This window comes from Garra rufa, chromosome 3, assembly GCF_049309525.1.
Source record: "Garra rufa chromosome 3, GarRuf1.0, whole genome shotgun sequence".
Lineage (NCBI taxonomy): Eukaryota > Metazoa > Chordata > Actinopteri > Cypriniformes > Cyprinidae > Garra > Garra rufa.
The window spans coordinates 31437069-31461200 of NC_133363.1; the positions used below are offsets into that span (position 1 = coordinate 31437069).

General features: G+C 40.2%; 1 protein-coding gene and 1 long non-coding RNA gene across 2 annotated transcripts in view; one reads left to right on the forward strand and one right to left on the reverse strand.

Moving 5' to 3' along the window:
- LOC141331059 (uncharacterized) overlaps positions 1-24132 on the reverse strand; it is a 470059-nt gene that overhangs the window by 245392 nt on the left and 200535 nt on the right. The gene's annotated exons all lie outside the window — the stretch shown is intronic.
- Positions 1-24132, forward strand: part of kcnq1.1 (potassium voltage-gated channel, KQT-like subfamily, member 1.1) — a 54557-nt gene that overhangs the window by 29091 nt on the left and 1334 nt on the right. Inside the window, exons 14-17 of the mRNA XM_073836955.1 lie at positions 16353-16428; positions 18560-18654; positions 18901-18947; positions 19137-19198. Coding sequence (XP_073693056.1) covers positions 16353-16428; positions 18560-18654; positions 18901-18947; positions 19137-19198 — 280 coding nt within the window. The remainder of the gene's footprint in view (positions 1-16352; positions 16429-18559; positions 18655-18900; positions 18948-19136; positions 19199-24132) is intronic.

Genomic DNA, 24132 nt, shown 5'->3' on the forward strand with positions numbered 1-24132 from the left:
TGAATGGCATCGGGGTGAGTAAACTATCAGGAAATTTTAATTCTAGAGTGAACTAATCCTTTAACAACACAATTGTTGTCTATGAGCACCAATATTTCCGTTTCACCTTGTGAAAGTAATATCAACGTGCCATATTGGGTTTCTTTTAGTCGGCCCGGCAAAGTTAGTGACTTTGTTAGCTGGCAACATGATATGACAAAAGGCTCGGAGGCCCCTGGTGATGTATAAGGACTTGCGTTGAAATGAACGCTGTCAGTTTCTTTGCTGCTGTTTAGGATCATATGAGGCCACAAGTTTGGGACATAAGCCATTTAGTCATGGTGTATAGCAGTGGAAGACTCAATGTCAGAGTGAATGCTGCATCGCTGTGTGTCACTCCTCATAAGGACATTTAATACTCTCCGTATTCGCCTGGCGCTTTGATGCTCGGGATGAAAGAGATCTCTGCTTGGCTGAAGCCAGAGGGACCCCTGCTGCGTGTGTGTGTGAGCATCTTGCGCCCGCACGTCTTTGTGCACACATATGTGTGTGTGTGATGGCTTCTGGCCAGCGGCCCAGACTCCGCCCCGGGCCCCAGCGTACAACGTCCAGCCTCTGGTCATCCATTATCAGTCATTACTGCCTCAGTGGCCCTTATCTCAGCTGACCACTTATTAAAATGTCATTGAGGTATTTGAGCTTGAGGGGGGAAGACGAGGCTGATATTTGGGATAATGTCCTGTACCGCACAGCCGAGCTCTCTAAACCTTGTGATTCTCAGACCGCGGCTAATCGGAGCACTCTTCCCCTCCTCTTCCACAGAGCTATTCTTAGACACACAGGGCCCCCATGAGCCTTTTAGTGCCATAGTGCCACGATCCTGCAGCCTGTGGCGCAACACCGCCACACAAAGGTCTTCATCCTTTGACTCGCTGAGACGAGTCACAAGAGTGCACATGGCCTCTGTGGGGGACATTGTGGTAATTGACATGTGTTTGTAATTCATCATATGACGTAACAAAACATTAGGGAGGGTTTGAGTATGCGGGCCATTCCTTTAGGATGATTGAGCTGTAAGTTATATCATGCTTTTGAAGTTTCTCAACTTAAAACTGCAGTGGCAAAATTTCATCCCTCTGTAATTATTTGCTTTAATTGCAGCTTTTTAAAATCAAATCAGTAAAAATAAGTATATACACACACATACCAATCAAATAGTTTGAAAACATTGTTTCTGAAAGTCTCTTATGCTCACCAGGGTTGCATTTATTTAATCAGAAATACAGTAAAAACGGTAATATCTTGCAGTATTAACATTTTAAACAACTGTTTTCTACTTTAATTTGTTTTGAAATGTAATTTACTTTCTGTGATAGCAAAGGTGAATTTTCAGAATCATTAATCCAGTCTTCAGTATCACGCAAGAAGTCATTCTAACATGCAGATTTTCTACTCAAGAAACATTATTATAATGAATGCTGAAAACTTTTAAACTTTTTTGACTTTTAAATTAATTTAATGGATCCTTGCTGAATAAAAGTATTAATGTCTGCCACAAAGTAAGTAAATAAAAGCTTCTAAATTAGAAAAATAAGTAGGTAGTGACTACTTATCCTCATAAATCTGTTTTTATACACTGCTGTTTAAAAATTTGGAAGTAGTAAGTTTTTTTTTAGGTTTTTAAAAGAAGTCTCTTATGCTCATCAAAGTTCCATTTATTTGATCAAAAATACAGACATATTATGAAATATTATTACAATTTGAAAATAACAGTTTTATGTTTTAATATACTTTCAAATATAATTCATTTCTGTGATGCAAAACTCTATTTTCATCAGCAATCACTCCAGTCTTGAATTTCACATGATCCTTCAGAAATCATTCTAATATGTTGATTTATTATGTTACAGCATTTATTCAAAATAGAAATCTTTTCTAACAATTTAAGTGTTTACTATCACTTTTTATCAATTTAACACATCCTTGCTAAATAAAAGTATCAATTTCTTTTAAAGAAGGAAGGAATACAAATTTACTGACCCCAAACTTTGAACAGTAGTGTATATTGTTACAAAAGATTTCTATTTTAAATAAATGCTGTTCTTTTAAACTTTTTATTCATCAGAGAATCCTAAAAAAAAGTATCAAAAAAAATATATATATTAAGCCACACAACTGTTTTAAACATTGACGATAAATCAGCATATAAAATGATTTCTGAAGGATCATGTGACACTAAAGACTGCGTAATAATGCTGAAAACTCAGCTTTGAATTAAAGGAATAAATTCTATTTTAAAGCATATTAAAATAGAAAACCACTATTTTCAATTGCAATAATATTTCACAATATTACTATTTTTTCTGTATTTTCAATCAAACAAACATAGCCTTGATGAGCAGAAAAGACTTCTTTAAAAAATTTTTTTAAATCTTTTTAAAATCACAAACTTTTGAACAGCAGTGTAAATAAATCTGTGTTGGACATAATTGTTTTTGTTATCCTTCTGTAATTTTGCCTGTTCTCATTTAGTCGCACATCTGTCTGGTTAAGTTAGTCTTTTCCAGTACCACCGCAGCTATGTTGGTGTAAAATAGTGTGTGTGTGTGTGTGTGTGTGTGTGAGTGTGTACATGGATGCTTTCCAGTGATAAGATTAGAGTGAAGCCCGGTGATTGTTATGTTTCCTGTTTATCTACATTTGATTATGCTCAGATTAGGGAGGTCAAGTAACAGGCTCGTTTTCCTACCTTAAACACAAACAATCAAAATAAAATGTGGAAGATTTGTTTATTTTGTGCTATTTATTTAAGACCGAATTTGCTGAGTAATATTTGACCCTGGACCACAAAACTAGTCATAATGGTCGATTCTGTGCTTTATAAGCTTTCTATTGATGTGTGGTTTGTTAGGATAGGGCAATATTTGGCCTAGATGCAACTATTTGAAAATCTGTAACCTGAGGGTGCAAAAAAAATTGAATATTGAGAAAATTACCTTTAAAGTTGTCCAAATTAAGTTCTTGGCAATGCATATTAATAATCAAAAATTAAGTTTTTATATATTTACAGTAGGAAATTTCCAAAATTTACTTAAAGGATAACTATTGCCAAAATGCAACCTGGGCTGTTTTTTTCCCCCCTGTAAATGAGACAAACTTGTATCTAAAAGCATAATTACGACAAACGAGCCGTTTTTGAGATTGACGTGATTTCGTTTTGTGGTCAGTGGCCGGTGAATGGTAGAACTAGGGGCATAAATTTGACCGCATCAAAATCTATATTTTTACAACACTAAGAAGGCTCGACACACCATGAAACTTTGCTCGAAGTATCGCCTGGGTCTCTACACATGAACTCGAACATTGAGAACATTGTTCGTGTACACAGAGTTTACTAAAAAGAAAGGTTTTGAACAACTCACTTTCACTGTTTGAGTTTCCGCTCGCGGCCGTCTTGCCAGTCAAGAGGTGTCGATCTCCGAATGCGAGGATGGATAGCTCCTAAAGCATATTCCCATATAAATGCACGGCTAATTCGTTGTTTTGTCGCAAGTGAAAAACAATATTAACCTTCTAGTTGTAAAAAGAGCCTCATATAAGCCTAATATTTCGTCCTATGGAGTCCAATCATTCGCATTCGGAGATCGACACCTCTTGACTGGCAAGGCGGCTGCGAGCGGAAACTCAAACAGTGAAAGTGAGTTGTTCAAAACCTTTCTTTTTAGTAAACTCTGTGTACACAAACAATGTTCTCAATGCTCGAGTTCATGTGTAGAGACCCAGGCGATACTTCGAGCAAAGTTTCATGGTGTGTCGAGCCTTCTTAGTGTTGTAAAAATATCGATTTTGATGCGCTCAAAGTTATGCCCCTAGTACTCCCATTCACCGGCCATTGACTACAAAACGAAATCAAGGTCAATGTCAAAAACGGCTCGTTTGTCGTAATTATGCTTTTAGATGTATGTTTGTCTCGTTTACAGTAAAAAAAAAAAAAAAACAGCCCAGGTTGCATTTTGGCAATAGTTATCCTTTAATATCCTAACGATTTTTGGCATAAAAAAAATCTATAATTTTGACCCATACAATATATTTTTTTTGTTATTGCTACAAATATACCTGTGCTACTAAAGACTGGTTTTGTGGTCCAGGGTCACATGTCCACATCTCTCTTAAGCTTCACCCTTGAATTCTTGCTCTCCTTCCCCAAAATCAAATCACTTTAGCACTAATCAATACAAAAGATGCTGCACATGTTGGCCTAAGGAGCGGTCACTGACCTTGGATCAGGTGTTCTCTCATCTACCCTCCACTAATGAGGGTTAGTCAATGCACAGAAGGGTGGATGTCATTGTCCAAAACTGCATGTAGAGGCCAAGCTGAGATCACCTCCTCAGACCAAATGTTGTTGAACACACCCCGTTAGAGTTAATTGGAGGTGGGGAGTTTGAGCCTTCAGCCTCAAGTGTTGACAGTACTAATGGCGTGTTTATTTCCTGTCCCATGACGCACTTCTTTGATCTTTATTTAGTGCAATTATGACAGCCTTTGTCACAAGTACGACATCACTTACTATTTACATGAACAAGCACGCAAACACAGATCTTCAGCTTGCCTATAAAATGTATGGCAGATTTTGATTGGCTTGTCTTTTGACCATTACAAACCACACAAAATGGGTAGATTTTTGGTTCATAATAGTGTGGCCGGGCGGGGAATAGCACGACAGAACAAGAGGTTTAGGTGAGCCCCGGAGGGTGCGTTTATTGACAATAGTGCAGAAGTGAAGGAGATAATACGGGGAAAGGGCGATGTGGCGTCTTCGGTGCTCGGTGTCTCGTGAATCCTTTGTCCCTTCGTGCTCTTTGGTGACTGTGGCCAGTGAGGGGTGAGTGCAGGAGCGTGCGGTCACCCCGAGTGAAAGCGGTCCAGGCTGGGTGCGGCCCAATCGTCACGGCGAGTCTGTGGAAGGAACGATAGAGAGAGACGGTAAGCGTTTCAGCTCTTTGGAGAAGCTTCTCACCCTTCTGTGCTTTGGGGCTCGTTTATAAAGCAGATCTCGCCGTGATCGATTGGTCCGTGTTGAGTGGTTGCAGGTGTTTCCGATGAGTTGCCAGGGCGACGCTGATTGTTCCTCGGGACTCCCGCCACACTCCCCCCCCCAAGCGACGTCCTGGTTCTGGAGGAGAGAAGAAAAGGGGGAGACTGGGGGTGGGGGGGAAGTGACCCCTGACAGACCTGCGTATGCTGCCCAGGACCGAGAGAGCCCGTCTGCGTTGGTGTTGCTGGTGCCGGCTCGGTGGCGCACATCGAAGTGGAAGTCCTGGAGCGAAAGGAACCACCTTGTGACTCTGGCGTTCGTGTCTTTTGCTCGGGCCATCCACTGTAGGGGGGCGTGATCTGTAAAGAGAGTAAAATGTCGACCCAGTAAGTAATATTTTAGCTCCAGGACTGCCCACTTGATGGCGAGGGCTTCCTTTTCCACGGCCGCGTATTTCCTCTCGGCCTGGGACAGCTTACGGCTGATGTACATGACAGGATGCTCTTCTCCCTCCTGGACCTGGGAGAGCACGGCTCCCAACCCCGTGTCAGAGGCATCCGTCTGGAGCAAGAAGGGACAGCCGAAGTCTGGAGCTCTCAGGACGGGTTCCGTGGTCAAGGCTTCCTTAATGCGTGTAAAGGCCCGCTCCGCGTAATCATTCCAGTGGACCCGTTCTGGCTGTCCCTTCCTGGTCAGGTCCGTCAGGGGGGCAGCTATAGAGGAGAAACTGGGGATAAAACACCGGTAATAGCCCGCCAACCCCAAGAAGGCACGTACCTGGGTCTTGTTGGTGGGCCGGGGGGTGTCCAGGACGGCCTTTACCTTGTTTTCCTGTGGTCGTATCAGTCCTCTCCCGACCGTGAACCCCAGGTAGCGTGCTTCGTTGTAGGCTAGGTGACACTTGCGGGGGTTGGCGGTCAGCCCAGCCCGACGGAGCTCGGACAGCACCCTGCGGAGCCTCTCCAGGTGGTCCTCCCATGCCTCCGAGTGGATGACTACGTCGTCGAGGTACGCCGCCGCGTATGTCTGATGGGGGCGAAGGACGACATCCATGAGGCGTTGAAATGTTGCGGGTGCCCCGTGCAAGCCGAAGGGAAGGGTCCGGTATTGCCAGTGGCCAGACGGAGTGGAGAAGGCTGTTTTTGGTCGGGCTTCGGGAGAGAGGGGGACTTGCCAATAGCCTTTTGTCAGGTCGAGTGTAGTGATATACCGGGCCCTTCCCAGGCGCTCCAGGAGTTCGTCCACTCGGGGCATGGGGTAGCTGTCGAAGGCAGAGACTTCATTGAGGCGCCGGTAGTCATTACAGAAGCGCAGGGTGCCGTCTGGCTTCGGGACGAGGACGATCGGGCTGGACCAAGGGCTCCGGGATGGCTCAATTACCCCCAGTTTGAGCATTTTTTGGACCTCTTGCTCTATAGCCTGCCGGCGGGCCTCTGGGACTCGATAGGGCCGTTGCCGGACGACGACGCCTGGAGGAGTGTGGATGTCATGGGAGAGGACGTTAGTCTGGCCGGGGGTGTCGGAGAAGACGTCTTGGAACTGACCGACCAGGTGCCGCAGCTCCGTCTTCTGGGCGGCCGAGAGGTTAGGGTTGGCGTCCACAACCGCGGGCTCTTGGACGGCTAGGGCGGCCACTTGGTCTCGGTCCCCGACCCATTTCTTCAGCAAATTGACATGATATAGTTGTACAGCCTGCCTTCGGCCGGGCTGTCTTACCCTGTAGTTCACCGGGCCGACTCGTTCCTCCACTGTATAGGGTCCTTGCCACTGTGCCAGGAACTTGCAGGCTACGTTGGGGACCAAGACCATCACCTTGTCACCTGGGTGGAACTCCCGCGGTTGGGCCGCCCGGTTGTACAGACGTTGCTGGGCTTGCTGGGACTTCACCAGATGTTCCCGGACTAATGGCATGACGCGGTCGATTTTACTCCTCATATCCTGCACATGCTCAATGACGGTCCGGTAGACTGCCGGCTGCTGCTCCCAGGCCTCTCGGGCCACGTCGAGGAGGCCGCGGGGTTGTCGTCCGAAGAGGAGCTCAAATGGGGTGAACCCCGTAGATGCCTGGGGAACTTCTCGGACTCCGAACAGCACATAGGGGAGGAGGAGGTCCCAATCTTTCTTGTCCTCAGCAGCTACCTTCCGCAACATCTGCTTCAGGGTCTGATTGAACCTCTCGACGAGCCCGTCGGTCTGAGGGTGGTAGACTGATGTGCGGATTTGTCGTACCTTCAGCAGCCGGCAGAGGTCAGCCATTAGCCGGGACATGAAGGGCGTTCCCTGGTCGGTCAGTATCTCCGACGGTAGCCCCACCCGGCTACACAGCAGGAACAGTTCCCGGGCGATGGATTTCGCGTTGGCTTGGCGTAGTGGAACGGCCTCTGGATACCGGGTGGCGTAGTCTACAATGACGAGGATGTGCTCGTGGCCCCGGCCAGACCTCGGCAACGGCCCTACGATGTCCATCCCGATCCGCTCAAAGGGCACCCCAATGATGGGTAAAGGGATGAGTGGGCTGGGGGGAGGTTTCCGTGGGGATGTCCGTTGGCATGTTGGGCAGGCCTGGCAGAACCTCTTGACCTCAGCTTCAAGTCCCGGCCAGTGGAATCTATCACGGATACGTTGCACGGTATTCTGGGCGCCCAGGTGTCCAGCCATGGGGTGAGCATGCGCCAGTTCCAGGACTGTCTCCGTTTTCTCCTTGGGGACAACGAGAAGACGTTTTACCTCCCCCCGCCGCTCCGCGACGCAGTACAGCAGACCGTTTTGCACGACGAAGTGTGGGAGAGGGTGAGGGGCCGGAAGGACGTCCTGGCCTTCAAGGACGCGTACTTGCCGCCAGCAGTGTTTCAGCCTGTCGTCTTCCTTTTGGGCTCTTCCAAAGTCTCCCCCACCCGTAACCTGCTGGAAAACATTATGGAAAAGGTTAGTATCACGGGCGGGGGACTCACCCTCTCTCCCACTGTCGGTTGTCAGCAGGCTGTGTGGGCTCTCAGACCCCCGCGACGGCTGGCGACGTAGGCGTCGGCGTGGACGGGCGGGCTGTGTGGTTTCGGCTAGGGCGGCCTCCAACCCCGGCCAGTCCCGTCCCAGTAGCAGCGGCACAGGTAGGTCCTTGAGGACGCCAACTTCCAGAGTCCAGGCTTTACGACCTTTGTGGAAGGTGAGAAGATTAGTAAATACCTGGCGGGTATCTCCGTGGACACAAGTAATGGGCATTACAGCTTTGGGACTAGGCCGGGGTCCCAGCGTGCCGGGCCTTGCTAGGGACACGGCACTTCCGGAGTCCAGTAAAGCTTGACAGGAGCGGCCTTGAATTTTCACCGTGGTCATCGGGGCTCCACGGGGGGTCCTGCGGTGAACCACACAGCCCGCCATCCAAGGCTTCACAGGCGGAGATGGTGGGTCCGTGGGCATTGGTTCGTCGCGGGGGCTGGACGGTCTGCGCACTGGTCGTGGGATGCCCTCTGGCGGCCGTCGCTCCTGGGGCACCCTCCGGGGAAAAGGCGGCGCTCGCTCCCCGGCCTCCCGATGATAGGCTGCGTCCGCCAGTTCGACCGCCTCGATGAGCTCTGCGATGGACTTAGGGCCCCGCATGCCGGCAGCCTGCCTCATCGAGCGCGGGAGCGCTCTCAGCATCCGGTCAACCACTACCCGCTCGGCGACTTGGGAGGGGGATGGCGAGTCCTCTAGCAGCCAGTGTTCGGCTAACCGCATCAGATCGGCGGCCTGGGTGCGTACTGGCAACCGCGCTTTGAATTCCCACTCATGGAAGCGCTGGGCGGCAGTGGTCGCTGATAGCCCTAAGCGGCCTAAAATTTCTCTTTTCAGTTCATTATAATTACTTTGAGAAGACGCAGGTAATGAAAAGTAAGCACGCTGAGCTTCCCCCGAAAGCAACGGTGCCAGTAATGCAGCCCAAGTACCTCTAGCCCAGCCCTCTGTACGAGCGACTGACTCAAACATTTTGAGGTAAGCCTCAATATCATCATCTGCGGTTAGCTTGGGTAAAAGCCGAGCAGCAGTGACGCGGGGATCAGGTAGGGGAACATGTTGAGCGGCTGGTAGTCGTAGCTCTGCTAAATAACCTTGAATTTGGCCATGTTGTTCGGTCAAAAGCTCGAAACACTGTTGCTGGCGGACGCTAACCTCTGCCAGCTGTTTCACAATGTCCTCCATTTTGCCGGGGAGGGGCGCGCCTGAAAAACAGAAAAAACCGGAAGTGAGAGACGAGGCAAGATGGCGGTGTAAACAAAGAGTGTCTTGTTCGTCGGCTTCCCAGGCCCGTCACGTTGCCCGCATTCTCCACCACCTTGTGGCCGGGCGGGGAATAGCACGACAGAACAAGAGGTTTAGGTGAGCCCCGGAGGGTGCGTTTATTGACAATAGTGCAGAAGTGAAGGAGATAATACGGGGAAAGGGCGATGTGGCGTCTTCGGTGCTCGGTGTCTCGTGAATCCTTTGTCCCTTCGTGCTCTTTGGTGACTGTGGCCAGTGAGGGGTGAGTGCAGGAGCGTGCGGTCACCCCGAGTGAAAGCGGTCCAGGCTGGGTGCGGCCCAATCGTCACGGCGAGTCTGTGGAAGGAACGATAGAGAGAGACGGTAAGCGTTTCAGCTCTTTGGAGAAGCTTCTCACCCTTCTGTGCTTTGGGGCTCGTTTATAAAGCAGATCTCGCCGTGATCGATTGGTCCGTGTTGAGTGGTTGCAGGTGTTTCCGATGAGTTGCCAGGGCGACGCTGATTGTTCCTCGGGACTCCCGCCACAATAGATTTCATTTATGATCTATATTAAAGGATTAGTTCACTTTTTCAGATTAAAAGAAATCTGATAATTTACTCATCCCCATGTCATTCAAGATGTTCATGTCTTTCTTTTATTAACCACAAAGAAATGTTTTTTGAGATTGAACTTCCAAACAGCAGTTTAAATGCAGCTTCAAAAAGCTGATTCCAGCTGAGGAATAAGGGTCTTATCTAGTGAAACGATTGGGATTTTTTAAAAGAAAAGTACAAATTTATATACTTTCAAACCACAAATGCTTGTCTTGCACTACAGTAGCTCAACCTTGTGCATTACATAATGACGCACTCATGACGTAGGCAGAAGTACCGACCCAGTGTTTACAAAGCAAATGTGCAAAAAAAAAAGTAAAAAGGAACGCTTTTAACAAAAGAAGCTAGAACAATGATGTTGGATAATTTCGAAGTTGGAGGACAAGATGAGATGGAGTACACAGACGAAGAACTAACAATGAGTGACTTAAAAAATATATATATTACACAGTGCTTAAAGTTGCGCATCACAGAGCCAGTGCAAGACGAGCATTTGTGGTTTTAAGAAAATTAACCAATCGTTTCGCTAGATAAGACCCTTATTCCTCAGCTGGCATCGTGTAGAGCCCTTTGAAACTGCACTGAAACTGCAATTTGGAAGTTCAAACTGTTTAAAATCATTAAAGTTCACTATATGAAGAAAATCCTTGAATGCTTTCCTCAAAAAAAAACTAATTTCTTTGCAACTAAAGATAGAAAGGCATGGACATCTTGGATTACATGGAGGTGTGTAAATGATCAGGAAATAGTGAACTAATCCTTAAACATGTAAAACCAATGCCTTAAAGTTATCCAAAAATCTAATTCTGTCAATCTCATGTCATGAAAAAAAAAAAAAAAACAGACTTTTCTCTGATGTGCTGAATCTCACAATTCTTAATTTTTTCTCTGAATTCTACATTTACACCTTGCGATTCTTTTCTATTTATTTCTGCCATGGAATAAAAAAAAAAAGACTTTTTATCTCACAATTCAGATTTTCACAGCTATAACTTTTCTTTTTAGAATTGTGAGTTATAAATTAATAATTGCAAGTTTACATCTTTTTTCTCAGAATTGCACATTCATATTTTGTGTGCAGCATATATTCTGAGTGTATTTCTAACAGATCTGACTTTTGTCCTCTGAATTACAAGAGTTGTAATTGTTAGAGTTGTTAGTTATAAACTTTTTTTTTTTTTTTTGCATTGAAAATCAATAGGGCCCAAAGCTGTTTTGGACCTTACTGGACCTCAATTTTTGTTGTATGGACAAAAACATTTTCAACTTTTTCAGAAATCTTCTTTTGTGTTTCACAGCAGAAAGAAAAATGGTAGTATATATATATATATATATATATATTACACCTTTATATATAATGCATTAGAAAAGTATTTTAAATGCATTAATTATTTAATACTTATATTGTTGTCATTTATAATGTATTGTATGATCTCACAAATAATTGTAAATAGTACATTTTAATTACTGTACAATATATTTTAATACTTTATTGATATACCTTTAAAAAATAATGCAATTAAAAATATGACAAATAACCAATTTCAAATATAACAAGGAAATATTATAATGCATTTAACAAATATTAAAAATAAAATATAAAATGCATTACAACAGTCAAACCAACATTTATTCAGACACCTTTAACAGTTCTCACATTATCACAGTTTATTCACTGTAGTGATAATGTCAGAAAAGAGTAGTAAAATATGACAGCAACTCAGGAGTTAAACTGTGTCAGAACAAATTCATCTTGATAATGTCAGATAACTTTGATAGAAAAGTTTGTAATAGATTTCAATAAAACAAAAATTCAACTGTATGATGCTGACCAATTAACAAGCGATGCTTAATTTCGTTTAGTCTGTGGTGTAAAAAGGTCGTATTAGCAATTAAAGAAAAAACACATAAGTAAACCATGGTCAGGAATAAGTGTCTGAAAAATGTTTGGTCCCAAATGTTTATCAATTTAACTGGTAGGGACTGTATGAATAATTTTTGGGTATAATATATAATTTACTATACTGTCCTGCACCCACTAGTATGAAATATCAAACATTATATCTGGTGTCTGAATCATTTTTGGTTTGACTGTATATCATGAATACCTGCATTATACATAAAGGCCTTTACTAACTGATGGTTTGGAAAGACATGAGCAATTTTTTTTATTTTTAGTGAAGTTTCTCTTTGATGTTTTCTTTTTTTTTTCTCACAGGAAGCTCTGAATATGATTTGCTTGATGTGGGATTATTGTTTTGTAATAATCACAACGGCATTACATTACTGTACACAATACAGAATGGTTGCTGTCTAGACAAACTCCTCTGCATGTTTGAGTCATTGGTGGCCCTCCAGTGGATATGCAGTTTCTTTCACATCTGGCCGGTATTGTTTAAAATATAAAAAAATAAAAAAATAAAAAGATTGGGAACGGAAGAGAAATTTGCAGTCTGCCTTTGGCAGAAAAAAGACCTCATATGATCGCCTCCTTTTCTCTTTCTTTCCCTATCTGTCTGTTTGTCTGTCTCTCTCCATCTTTTTCTTTCTTTCTCTCTCTCTCTGTCCCAGTGGGAGCCTTTCTCCCTTTGCGTACGTCTCCACCAGTGTTCACCATTAGCCAGGCTTTGTGCCAGCACTAGAGGCAGATGGTGACCCTGCTGAGGTCATGAGACCAGCGTTGCTATGCTGGTAACCATGACTGGAGAGAGGAAGTGGCACTGCCTCAGGGACAGATGGGGTGGTTCCCATGTTATATCTCTCTTGTGTCCCCCACCTCTCTCTCTCTCTCTCTGTGTCGTCTTTGCATGCTCCATTGGAATGATAAACACCCATGAGGTATGATTCCTGAACTCTGTGCAGACCACTGACAGATTCTAACTTCAGCTGATCAATTTGGATTCTGAATAGTTTCAAATGATGTTTTTCCAAAACATGATCTTCCTTTTATATTGATCTCTGAGATGCATATCACACTGACCATTATACCATAAATGTTTATTGCTCAAGAGTCGTTCAGCACTTGACATAATGTGAACCTGAATAGAGGTCGTTTCTTAAGGCATTTCCTTTTATATGGCTTTATACATAACTGTTAAAAATTTGGGGTCAGTAGTTTTTTTTTAAAGTAAAAATTATCACTTTTATTTTGCAAGAATGCATTACATTTTTTAATGCTGTTTATTTGAGCTTTTGATTCATTTTTCTTGAGGTGCAAATCAGCACATTAGAATGATTTCTGAACGTGACTGAAGCTTTGCAATCATAGAAATAAATTTGACAGTATTATTATTCTATAAAACAGTTGTCAATCGTAATATTGCACAATGTTACTGTATTTTGCTGCATTTTTCATCAAGAAATAACAGCATAAGAGTCTTCTTTCTAAATGAATAATTATACCATTGAATAGTATATGCATAAAAGTTTCCACATGCTTTACTGAATGCTTCTCATGGTCTAAAGACCTTTCGGTCTAAAGACCTTTTGAACTTATATTTAAATTTATATATTTTATTTATATTTTTAAGCTAATATTACAATATTTATATGCTTGAAATTAGTTCAAATTTGACAAATATTAGTTGTGCCAATACTAATTACTTTACAAAATTAGCATTTTAATTTAATTAATTTATATTTATTAAATATTTTTATTTATTACACCACCAGTCAAAAGTTTTTGAACAGTACGATTTTTAGTGTTTTTTTCAGGAAGTCTCTTTATTTGATCCAAAGCACAGCAAAAACAAAAAAAAAATTGAAATAATTTTTACTATTTAAAATAACTGTTTTCTATTTGAATATGTTTTAAAATGTAATTTATTCCTGTGATTTCAAAGCTGAATTTTTAGCATCATTACTCTGATCCTTCAAAAACCATTCTAACATTCGGATTTGCTGCTCAAAAAAAGAATATTAGGATGATTTCTGAAGGATCACGTGACACTGAAGACTGGAGTAACGATGCTGAAAATGTAGCTTTGATCACAGGAATAAGTTACATTTTAAAATATATTCAAATAGAAAACAGTTATTTTAAAGAGTAAATATTTTTCAGAATTGTACTGTTTTTGCTGTACTTTGGATCAAATAATTGCAGGCTTGGTGAGCAGAAGAGACTTCTTTTAAACAACATTAAAAATCTTACAGTTCAAAAACTTTTGACTGATAGTGTAAATTGGACTGGAGAGTGAAGAAAAAGCAGTAAGTGAATATACAAATATAATATACAACTGTTAAATCAAAACTTGTTTACAGCATAATTCCAAACTTCTATTTTTGTTATACTTTAATTAATTAAATTTATCATAGTTATTATGTGCAGCTGTTTCCGAGCATATGCATGGAAATAGATCATAAAACTACATTAAAGTATGCAAAATAGTATCAGTTCTTATCTGAACTTTTCCATTACCTCCTTTCCTCTGTTTTTAATGCTAACTTAAGAGACATTTGCATTGCTGTGGGTATGATAATGCTCAAAGCTGCGAAGGCTTGCTATTTAACCACTGGCAGTATAACCCAAAGTATGGCACCAAAGAGCAGTAAATTGGCAGTTGCCTGGAGCATGGCATATGCCTTATCCCTCATTTCCCTGTAGCCTGCAGCCAGGGAGAAACCAGAAACTGTCAGGCAGCCATGTCCATTAAGTCAATGAGGCTTGATAGCCTGCAGCCAGTCTACCACTAATGCATTTTAAAGAAACTTGTGTGAGTGCGCTCCATCTTTTGTCAGAGTGACATGCAACAGACACAAGCCTTAGCATGCTAACATGATACAGGCACGAATCGCATACAGACTGCCACGCGGGAGCCGACGTGCAAGGGAAAGTGTACTTCTCATACTTCGTCTCTCTCTGAGACAATGTCCCGTTCCCCTAGCCTAGATAACCTTGGGTCTCCTGGGAGCCAGCGCCCTTCCCCCCACTAAATCTCAGTACTGTGGTTTTTAAAACCTTTGAAAAGCAGAAAGAGCCTTGTATTTTCTCTTAGACACTGTGTCCTGGTCGTGACCCTAGTGCTCAATGGCCACTTGCAAAAGTCCTGACCACATAAACAGCATCTGGAGTGGCTTTGGGCTGCACCTGAAGGGCCTGCCAGAGACTGATAGGATTGTTTTGCAAATGATATTGAAAATGTGAAAGGTCATTGATTGTGTTTTGTTAGTTAGGGGCGAGATATACAACCATAGTTGTATGTCAGATGCCACATTTATGACCATAGATAAAAACATCTACATTAATATTGTACTTCTCAAATATAGTTCATCCAAAAATAGGATTTAAAGGGATAGTTCAGCCAAAAATAAAAATTACCTCATGATTTCTCACCCTCAAGCCATCCTAGGTGTATATGACTTTCTTCTTTCACACTGCAAAATTTCTACAAATTCTTGAATCAGGAAGGATTTTCTAGACAAGTAAAAATTATTGTCTTGTTTTTAGTAAAAACAAGTCAAAATTAAGTGAGTTTTTGCTTAAAACAAGCAACATAATCTGCCAATGGGGTAAGAAAAAAATCTTATTTCAAGCAGACAACTAGATTATTTTTCTTACCCCATTGGCAGATTATTTTGCTTGTTCTAAGCAAAAACTCACCTAATTTTGACTTGTTTTTACTAAAAACAAGACAATCATTTTTACTTGTCTAGAAAATTCTTCCTGATTCAAGAATTTTTAGATGTTTTGGCTGAAAACAAGACAAGAAAAGCATTTTTTGCAGTGCAGATGAATACAGTTGGAGTTATATTAAAAAATGTCCTGTCATTTCCAAGCTTTATAATGCCAGTGAATGGCTTTTGAGATTTTGAAGTCCAATAAAGTGCATCCATCCATCATAAAAAGTACTCCACACAGCTCCATACGGTTACTAAAAGCCTTCTGAAGCAAATTGATGCTTTGTATAAGAAAAATATACGTTTTAAACTTTATAAACTCTAATCTAAACTGTTCACGAGAAAGCGGTGTTTCAGCGGATGAAATAAGATGTAGGCATAGCGTATGCTATTCTCACAAGAACCAAATTTTGTTTACAGCAAAGGAAAACCAGTCTCCTTTTGGCTCATATTGAAATCCTTCGACATTTCTCTTTACAAATTCTTGTTTTGTACTTCTAATTTGTGATTGGTCTTTTGTTTTGCTCTCTCCTCTGCACCTCCGTGTTCATCACTTATGCGTTCGTTGCAGTTTTTCTTACACAGAGGCATTGATTCACTCAGGAAGGCCTTTTTAACCCCCCGGTTGTGTGTGGAGTACTTTTTATGATGGATGAATGCAGGTTTTTTGGACTTCAAAATGTCAACAGCCACTCACTGCCATTATAAACCTTGGAAGAGTCAACACATTTTTTAATATAACTCTGATTGTATTCATCTGAAAGAAGAAAGTCATACATACCTAGGAAAGCTTGAGGGTGAGTAAATCATGGGGTAAGTTTCATTTTAGGTGAACTATCACTTTAAGTATCTCTCTCAATACTAATAATGACATATAAACACACAGGTTGCGGGATTCCCATCGAGCAGCCATTCGTGTGATCCAGAGAATGTACTACTTTGTGGCCAGGAAGAAGTTCCAGGTAAGATTTTCTTTGTCTGTTTGCAAACAAAAACAAAATCTAATGAGTTAGCATGACGTCATTTGACAGATTTGTTTCTCTTGATTGCGGTGTAAGAGCTATTATGCGATTTTATATTTAATGATAAAGAAACTTTAGTGCCTTTTTAATTCCCATGTTTGCATTAATTAGCATCACTTAATGTATTTCAGTGTGAGTAGTCTTTTGAAACGTACAGAAGGGAAGATCTTGAGTTGGGCCTCATTCAGTAACAGCAGATGCTCTGCCTGAGTCCTCAAAAATACATGCTAATGTCAGAGGATTACCTTAATAGCTGTCCTACACACTTTCTCCTCCTTTGTGCGATTGTGCGACACTTGATACTCGTTACTGCACTTTGTTTGTCTTCTCTCTTTGCCCTCCCATCCCCTCGCCATCCTTTCATTTGAGTCATCTCTCAATCCCCTTATTTTCTCCAAGTCCTTCTCTCCTCCTCTCACACACTCTTGCGACACAGAACACACACTTTGGAGTGTTTGTCCGATGCTGCTGGCTAGATTTGCTGTGTCTGATGTCATGACAATGTTTACCCTCCTTTGAACGGCTTTAGCTTCTTCTGAATTGGTTCATTTGTGCCGGAGACGTGTGAACGGTTTGGTTATTTCACTGGCGCTAATCAAACTGAGCTTAAACGTGGAGCTTCACACATCTTCCCTGTGTTAGTCAGGAAGCTCAAATAAGTTTAAAAAGCTATAAGCATCATCACCTGTGCTCGATATGCCCTGAGAGCAATGATTAAGTGTTTGATCAGGATGTTCGTTTGGTGTCAGCAGATGTGAATCATTTTCCTCAAAGGTGACAATCAAGAGGAAATATTTCCCCTTTGGGCTTGTTTGATTTTGGGCTAGTTGTGTAAGGAGAGTTCACCTCTATGATGATTTGATTCTTCCAGACTTTATTCATCTAAAGGCTCACTCATATAAAGGGCCAGTGGGGCCCTAGGCAAGATCATATCAATATTTTATGTTAAAATGTAGAAGTGTATAAGGAAAAATGTAAAACTGCCCTCTGTTCTTCAGAGAAATCCTTCAGGTGAAACAGATTCTTTTTGTATTTGAACCCTTTCCAACAATGACTGTATGATTATGAGATCCATCTTTTCACACTGAGGACAACTGAGAGTCCCAAATGCAACTATTACAGAAGGTTCAAACGAAGGAAACATAATGCATTAAGAGCTGGGTGGTAAAAATTTTAGAATTTCAGTATCAGAGTAGATTTAACTTATTTTGTCTTCTGAAAAACCTTTTGAAGGGCAGTACTAAATGAACAAATATGATATTTAGGCAAAATAAGAAAAATGTACACATTCAAAAGTTTACACCCCCTGCTCCTAATGCATGTTTTTTCCTTCTGCAGCATCAGTGAGCATTTTAACCTTCTGTAATAGTTGCATATGAGTCCCTCAGTTGTCCTCAGTGTGAAAAGATAGATCTCAAAATCATACAGTCATTGTTTGAAAGAGTTCAAATACACAAAAATGCTGAAAAACCAAATAATTTTTGGGACCTGAAGGATTTTTCTGAAGAACAGCGGGCAGTTTAACCATTTAGGACAAACAAGGGACTTATAAACATCACTAAACAAACAAGCAAACAAAAACACAGCCATGGATCATTTAGGTAACTAACAACACTATTAGAATCAAGTGTATGAAAACTTTTGAATGGGGTCATTTTTATAAATTAAATTTTTTTTTTTCTTGTGGACTATATGTACATGTATTTTATGTAAAATATCTTATTCAGGTCAGTTTAAAAAAAAAAAAAAAACATGCATTTTATATGGTCCCTCTTGTTTTGGTCAAATAATTAACATTTTGCAGATTCCACAAGGTGTATTTTTTCCTTTTTTTAATAGACATCAGTGATTTTATATTGCAGTAATATTTCACACTCCTTAACTGTATTTTTGATTAAAGAAATGCAGTCTTGGTGAGCACACAGCTTTTTTTCAAAAACATGAAAAACGTTTACAGAACAAAAACTTTGGAATGATATTGTATATTTATTAAATATTACTGTTTTATCATAATTAAAATATTACACTATATTACATTGGCTGTTTTTTGTATAAATTGGTGTTTTTGCAGCAAGCACGTAAGCCCTACGATGTGCGAGATGTCATTGAGCAGTATTCGCAGGGTAATCTCAACCTCATGGTGCGCATCAAGGAGCTACAGAGAAGGTAGGATAAAAACTCACTTTATATCACTTAGCAGCAGTTAAGCATGTGTTGAGAAAAGTGCTTACTTCTCTATGGCTATACATGGATGACATTTTCTAGGTATAATAGCAATATAAATGACTGTTTCATGACCTTTGGGTAAACAAAGCTAGGAAGAGTACATCCATCCCTGTCACTGTTCCTCTCTCATTTCATCCTCCATTTCTGACATGAACATTTCCCATGCCACACACTTGGCCCTGACAGACTGGATCAGTCCTTAGGGAAGCTGTCCTTCTTCCAGACAAGTTCAGGTAAAGCTACGGCATTCATTACACCCTCTCCTCTCTCATTCCTCGACCCCACACCATGCTTTGCAACAATTTGACCTCTTTGTTGTTCTTAATGTAGCTATTTATTGTTGTTTTGTAGTCAAAGTGCACATTTGTGTTTATGGAGGGGTTTTATTATGTTTTTCTTGGCGCCGTTCTTGTCTCCTTTAGAGCGCATGAAGGACAAAGGCATAAACACTATTGGCTCCAGACTCAACAGGATGGAAGAGAAGGTAAGCACCTGAATTATACTTAGCGAAAAGGACATTTATAGCATTTTTTATTTTATTTGTTAAAACTATTCAGGAATCCAGTATCTGAAATATCTCTTAAGTTAATACCACATGCGCTTCAATTTTACTGCGCACTAAGCTCAGAAACCAAGCATTTCTAAGAAGTTACTCATTAGTATAAGAATAACAAGTTCCAGTTCTTTAATTTATTGGCAAAAGCTCACAGCACAATTGCTTTGGCAAGGACTCTGCAGATAAAGATCTGTAAGCTTCATTCATTAAGCCTTAACCTGGAGGCAGAAGGAACCTCTCTCTTTCTCTGCCTTCAATCAAACATCACTTTTTGAAGACTTCTCAAACATTCTCTGTGAGTGATGTGTGGTGATAAGGGTGTTAAGACTCTAAAAAGAGCAGCTTTCTGGCTTATGCGTGTGTGTGTGTGTGTGTGTGTGTGTGTGTGTGTGTGTGTGTGTGTGTGTGTGTGTTTGTTTTTGTGACATATCAGGACACAGATTGGTGTAATAACATGGGTATGACATAGGTATTGCAAGGAGAGGGTGACTTATGAGGACATTGCCCATGTCCCCACTTTTCAAAAGGCTTATAAATCATACAGAATACGGTTTTTGAGAATGTAAAGATATGCACAGTCTCCTGTGAGGGCTAGGTTTAGGTGTAGGGAAGGTGTAGGGTGATAGCAAATATTGTTTGTACAGTATAAAAACCATTACATCTATGGAATGTCCCCACAATTCACAAAAACAAACATGTGTGTGCGTGCGTGTGTGTGTGTGTGTGTGTGTGTGCGTGTGTGTGTGCGTGTGTGTGTGTGTGTGTGTGTGTGTGTGTGTGTGTGTGTGTGTGTGTGTGTGTGTGTGTGTGTGTGTAAAAGTGAGAGGTCTGTTGGCCCCTCAGAATGACGGGGATTCAGGAGCTCTACAAACACTCAATCTGCTCCTGTTCATTTGCCACTCCAGCCATAAATCCTTTTACAAACAGCTCTCATCCCAGACACGAACTCGAAACAGCGTACACACTTGTTCACATGATCTCTCTCTCACATTCTCACTCACTCTCGTCTCTCGTAGTAACAAATTGACTCATTTTATGAAAGGCCTGAAAAAGCCTGTTCAACATGTTTTAAATTCTTTCCTGGGAATGTTTAGAAAAGCATTTTAAGAGGAATTTGATATTTTTTATGGGTTTCATAGATGACATATCTTTAGGGAGAGATGAAATCTATTTTCAATTGTGCTGCCTTTTTTTTATTTACAGTCAAACCAAAATGTATTCATACACCTTCAACATTTCTCACATTATTACAGTTTCGCTATAGTTTAGAAAATGGTAATAAAATATGACAAGAACTTAAGAGTTAAACTGTGTCAGAACAATTTTGATAATCACTAATGAATTAACAGTCAAACCAAAATTTATTCAGACACCTTAAAAATATCGCACATTATCACAGTTTATTTGCTCTTTAAAAATTATAATAAAATACGACACGAACTGTGTCTGAACAAATTCATCTTGATAATGTCGGATAACTTCGATAGAAAAGAATGTAACAAAACATGGCCAGGTCAAAGTAACAAATCCAATTTTTGGTCCCATATTTTTTATCAGTTTTACTGGTAGTCCATTGTATGAAGAATTTTTGGGTATAATATGTCACAGTTTATTTTGCTATTCTCACTGACATAAATGAACTATGGTGTCCTGCACCCAAAAGTAAAAACAAATCAACATCATAAGGGTGATTTTTTTTTATTTTTTTGATTGAATTGTACACATCATACTGAAAGCTGAATAAATAAGCTTTCCGTTGATGTATGGTTTGTTAGGATATGACAATATTTGGCCGAGATAAAACTATTTGAAAATCTGGAATCTAAATTTTAAGGAAATCGCCTTTAAAGTTGTCCAAATGAAGTTCTTAGTAATGTATATTAATAAGCAATTTGATTTGATATTTTACAGTAGTAAATTTACAAAATATCTTAATGGAACGTGATCTTTACTTAATATCCTAATGATTTTTGGAACATAGACATTTGGCTGTACTGCCCTCCAAAGGCAAAGTGCAGTAACTACGCGAACAATGAAACTGAGAAAAATGCCTTTAAAGTTTTTACAACAGCTAGTCAAACATGTTGACACTCTCGTTTCTCTGAAACTGGACAAAATTAAACTAGGAGACTTTGCCACAAGACAAAACAGTTGTCACAAATCTATTTTAAGCCTTAACGCAATTTTGACCAAATGTGTAGTTACTGCGCTTTGACTTTGGAGGGCAGTATAGCTACAAATATACCCGTGGTACTTAAAGGAGTAGTTCACTTTCAGAACAAATATTTACAGATAATGTACTCACCCCCTTGTCATCCAAGATGTTCATGTCTTTCTTTCTTCAGTCGTAAGGAAATTATGTTTTTTGAGAAAAACATTTCAGGATTTCTCTCCATATAATGGACTTCTATGGTGCTTCTATGGTAAAGGGTCTTATCTAGCAAAACGTTTGGTTATTTTCTAAAAAACAATCACAATTTATACAAAAAAAAAAAAAAACAATTACAATTTTTAACCTCAAATGCTCGTCTTGTCTAGCTCTGTGTGTACTCTGTGTAGAGATTAAAAATTATATAAATTGTAAATGTTTTTAGAAAATAACCGATTGTTTCTCTAGATAAGACCCTTCACCATAGAAGCACCATAGAAGTCCACTATATGGAGAGAAATCTTGAAATGTTTTCCTCAAAAACAAATTTCTTTACAACTGGAGAAAGAAAGACATGAACATCTTGGATGTCAAGGGGGTGAGTACATTATCTGTAAATTTTTGTTCTGAAAGTGAACTACTCCTTCAAGACTGGCTTTGTGGTCCAGGGTCACATATCTGGTGTCCAATTAATTGTTTTTTTTGACTGTATATTAAAAAAAAGATGACTTTATGATCTCATTGACACATTTTTGTCATTTCTATGGCAATACTAGTGAGTGATGCATTGAGTAGCCAAATGAAGTACTTCCCAGCAGGACACACCGTATTTAACTTTTTTTTCTGTGAAGAACTGTTTGAAAATGTTTCATTAGTTTTAGAGGCTGTGGACAGGATACCCTGCCCCTTACAGTGTCATTCTTCTTCCCATAATTCTGTGGTAAACAGGAAGCAGGCAGTGTCTGGCATAAACAGGAACAAATACCCTTAACATTTATGCAAACACCCATCTGAAGTAACTCATTACTGGATTGCTGACACAGTCTTTTGCCTCCACTCCTGAACTCTCTTCACAGTTACGGTATTTTTTGTTCGAAATAGTCTTTTTTTTAATATTCCATTAAATTTTTAATTTAATCATACACACTAAGGAACATTTCTTATAGTTATCTATACAGAAAGTAGTTGTTCTGCTTGATATTATCGTGGAAACCATGATATATATATTTTTTTTTTCTGAATTCTTTCAGTGTGATTAGAAAGTTCAAAAAGAACTGCATTTCTGTGAAATTTAAAGGAAGAGTTCAATTAAAAATAAAAATTCTGTCACTAATTACTCACCCTCATGTCGTTTCAAATCCGTAAGACCTTTGTTCATCTGCAAAACACAAATTAATATATTTTTGATGAAATCCGAGAGCTTTTTGACCCTGCAATGCAACCGCATTCAAGGCCCAGAAAGGTGGTAAGGACATCTTTCTCTAATAATTTATTTGTGACTCTTGTGAACGCATGGCGAAGACTAACAAGGAAGAGACGAAATTGTTGAATAAGGTCATTTTTATGTGTTATCTTTGCACACAAAAAGTATTCTTGTAGCTTCATAACAGTATGGTTGAACCACAGATGTCACATGGACTCTTTTTTACAATGTCCTTACTACCTTTCTGGGCCTTGAATGTGTCAGTTGTGTTGCTGTCTATTTCATTTCATTAAAAAATATCAAAAAAATATATAAATATTTGTTTTTCTTACGTGTTTGGAATGACGAGGTCGTGACATGAGTCATACTAAAAAAAAAAGAAGAGAATTTTAATTTTTTGATGAATTATCCTTTAAGTTTGACTTTTCTCTGTGGTTAGCAGTATACATGTTTGCATTCATGTCTATATAGGGAATGGCTGTATATGTTTACATGCTGAAAGCTCATGCCGTACTCTGTATGGCGGGGTGTGTTTGTGCATGTGTGGATGTGTTTGTATGTGACTGTGGTGCCACTATCATTGTGTAAACTGTGGTTCAGCATGGAGACACTCGTCTGGTTATTTCTAATGGGGTGTAGACAGCACTGGCTCCACACGTCACTTAGCCTCAACCCAAGGGAAAGAACCTCATGACATTTGGCTCCCCAACTGTAAAATGAAGAATAACAAGAATTTCTCTGACAGTTTTCTTCCTCTTAAACATGAATCCCTTTAAATATTTAGCAAGAATCCCACTGGTATTGAAATATGTTGTTTTTTATGCACATAGACAGTAATATAAACTGCTCTGACACACTCTAAAAAGTATTTTTTTGAAGTTGTAAATAAAACAAAGATTACTAGAGTACAGAATACTATTTTTTACTATTTTTAATATCACTTTTAAATCAGTGTTATTTGCCTTTTTATATATATTTTAGTGCAATTTTCAAAATAGATTAAACTACCGTTGACATCAAAAGTTTACATACACCTTGCAGAATCTGCAAAATGTTCATTATTTTACCAGAATAAGAGGGATCATACAAAACGCATGTTATTTGTTTATTTAGTACTGACCTGAATAATATATTTCATATAAAAGATGTTTACATATAGTCTACAAAAGAAAATAATAGTTGAATTTATAAAAATGACCCTGTTCAAAAGTTTACTTGATTCATAACACTTTGTTGTTACCTGAATGATCCACAGTTGTATTTTTGTTGTTTAGAGATAGTTGTTCACGA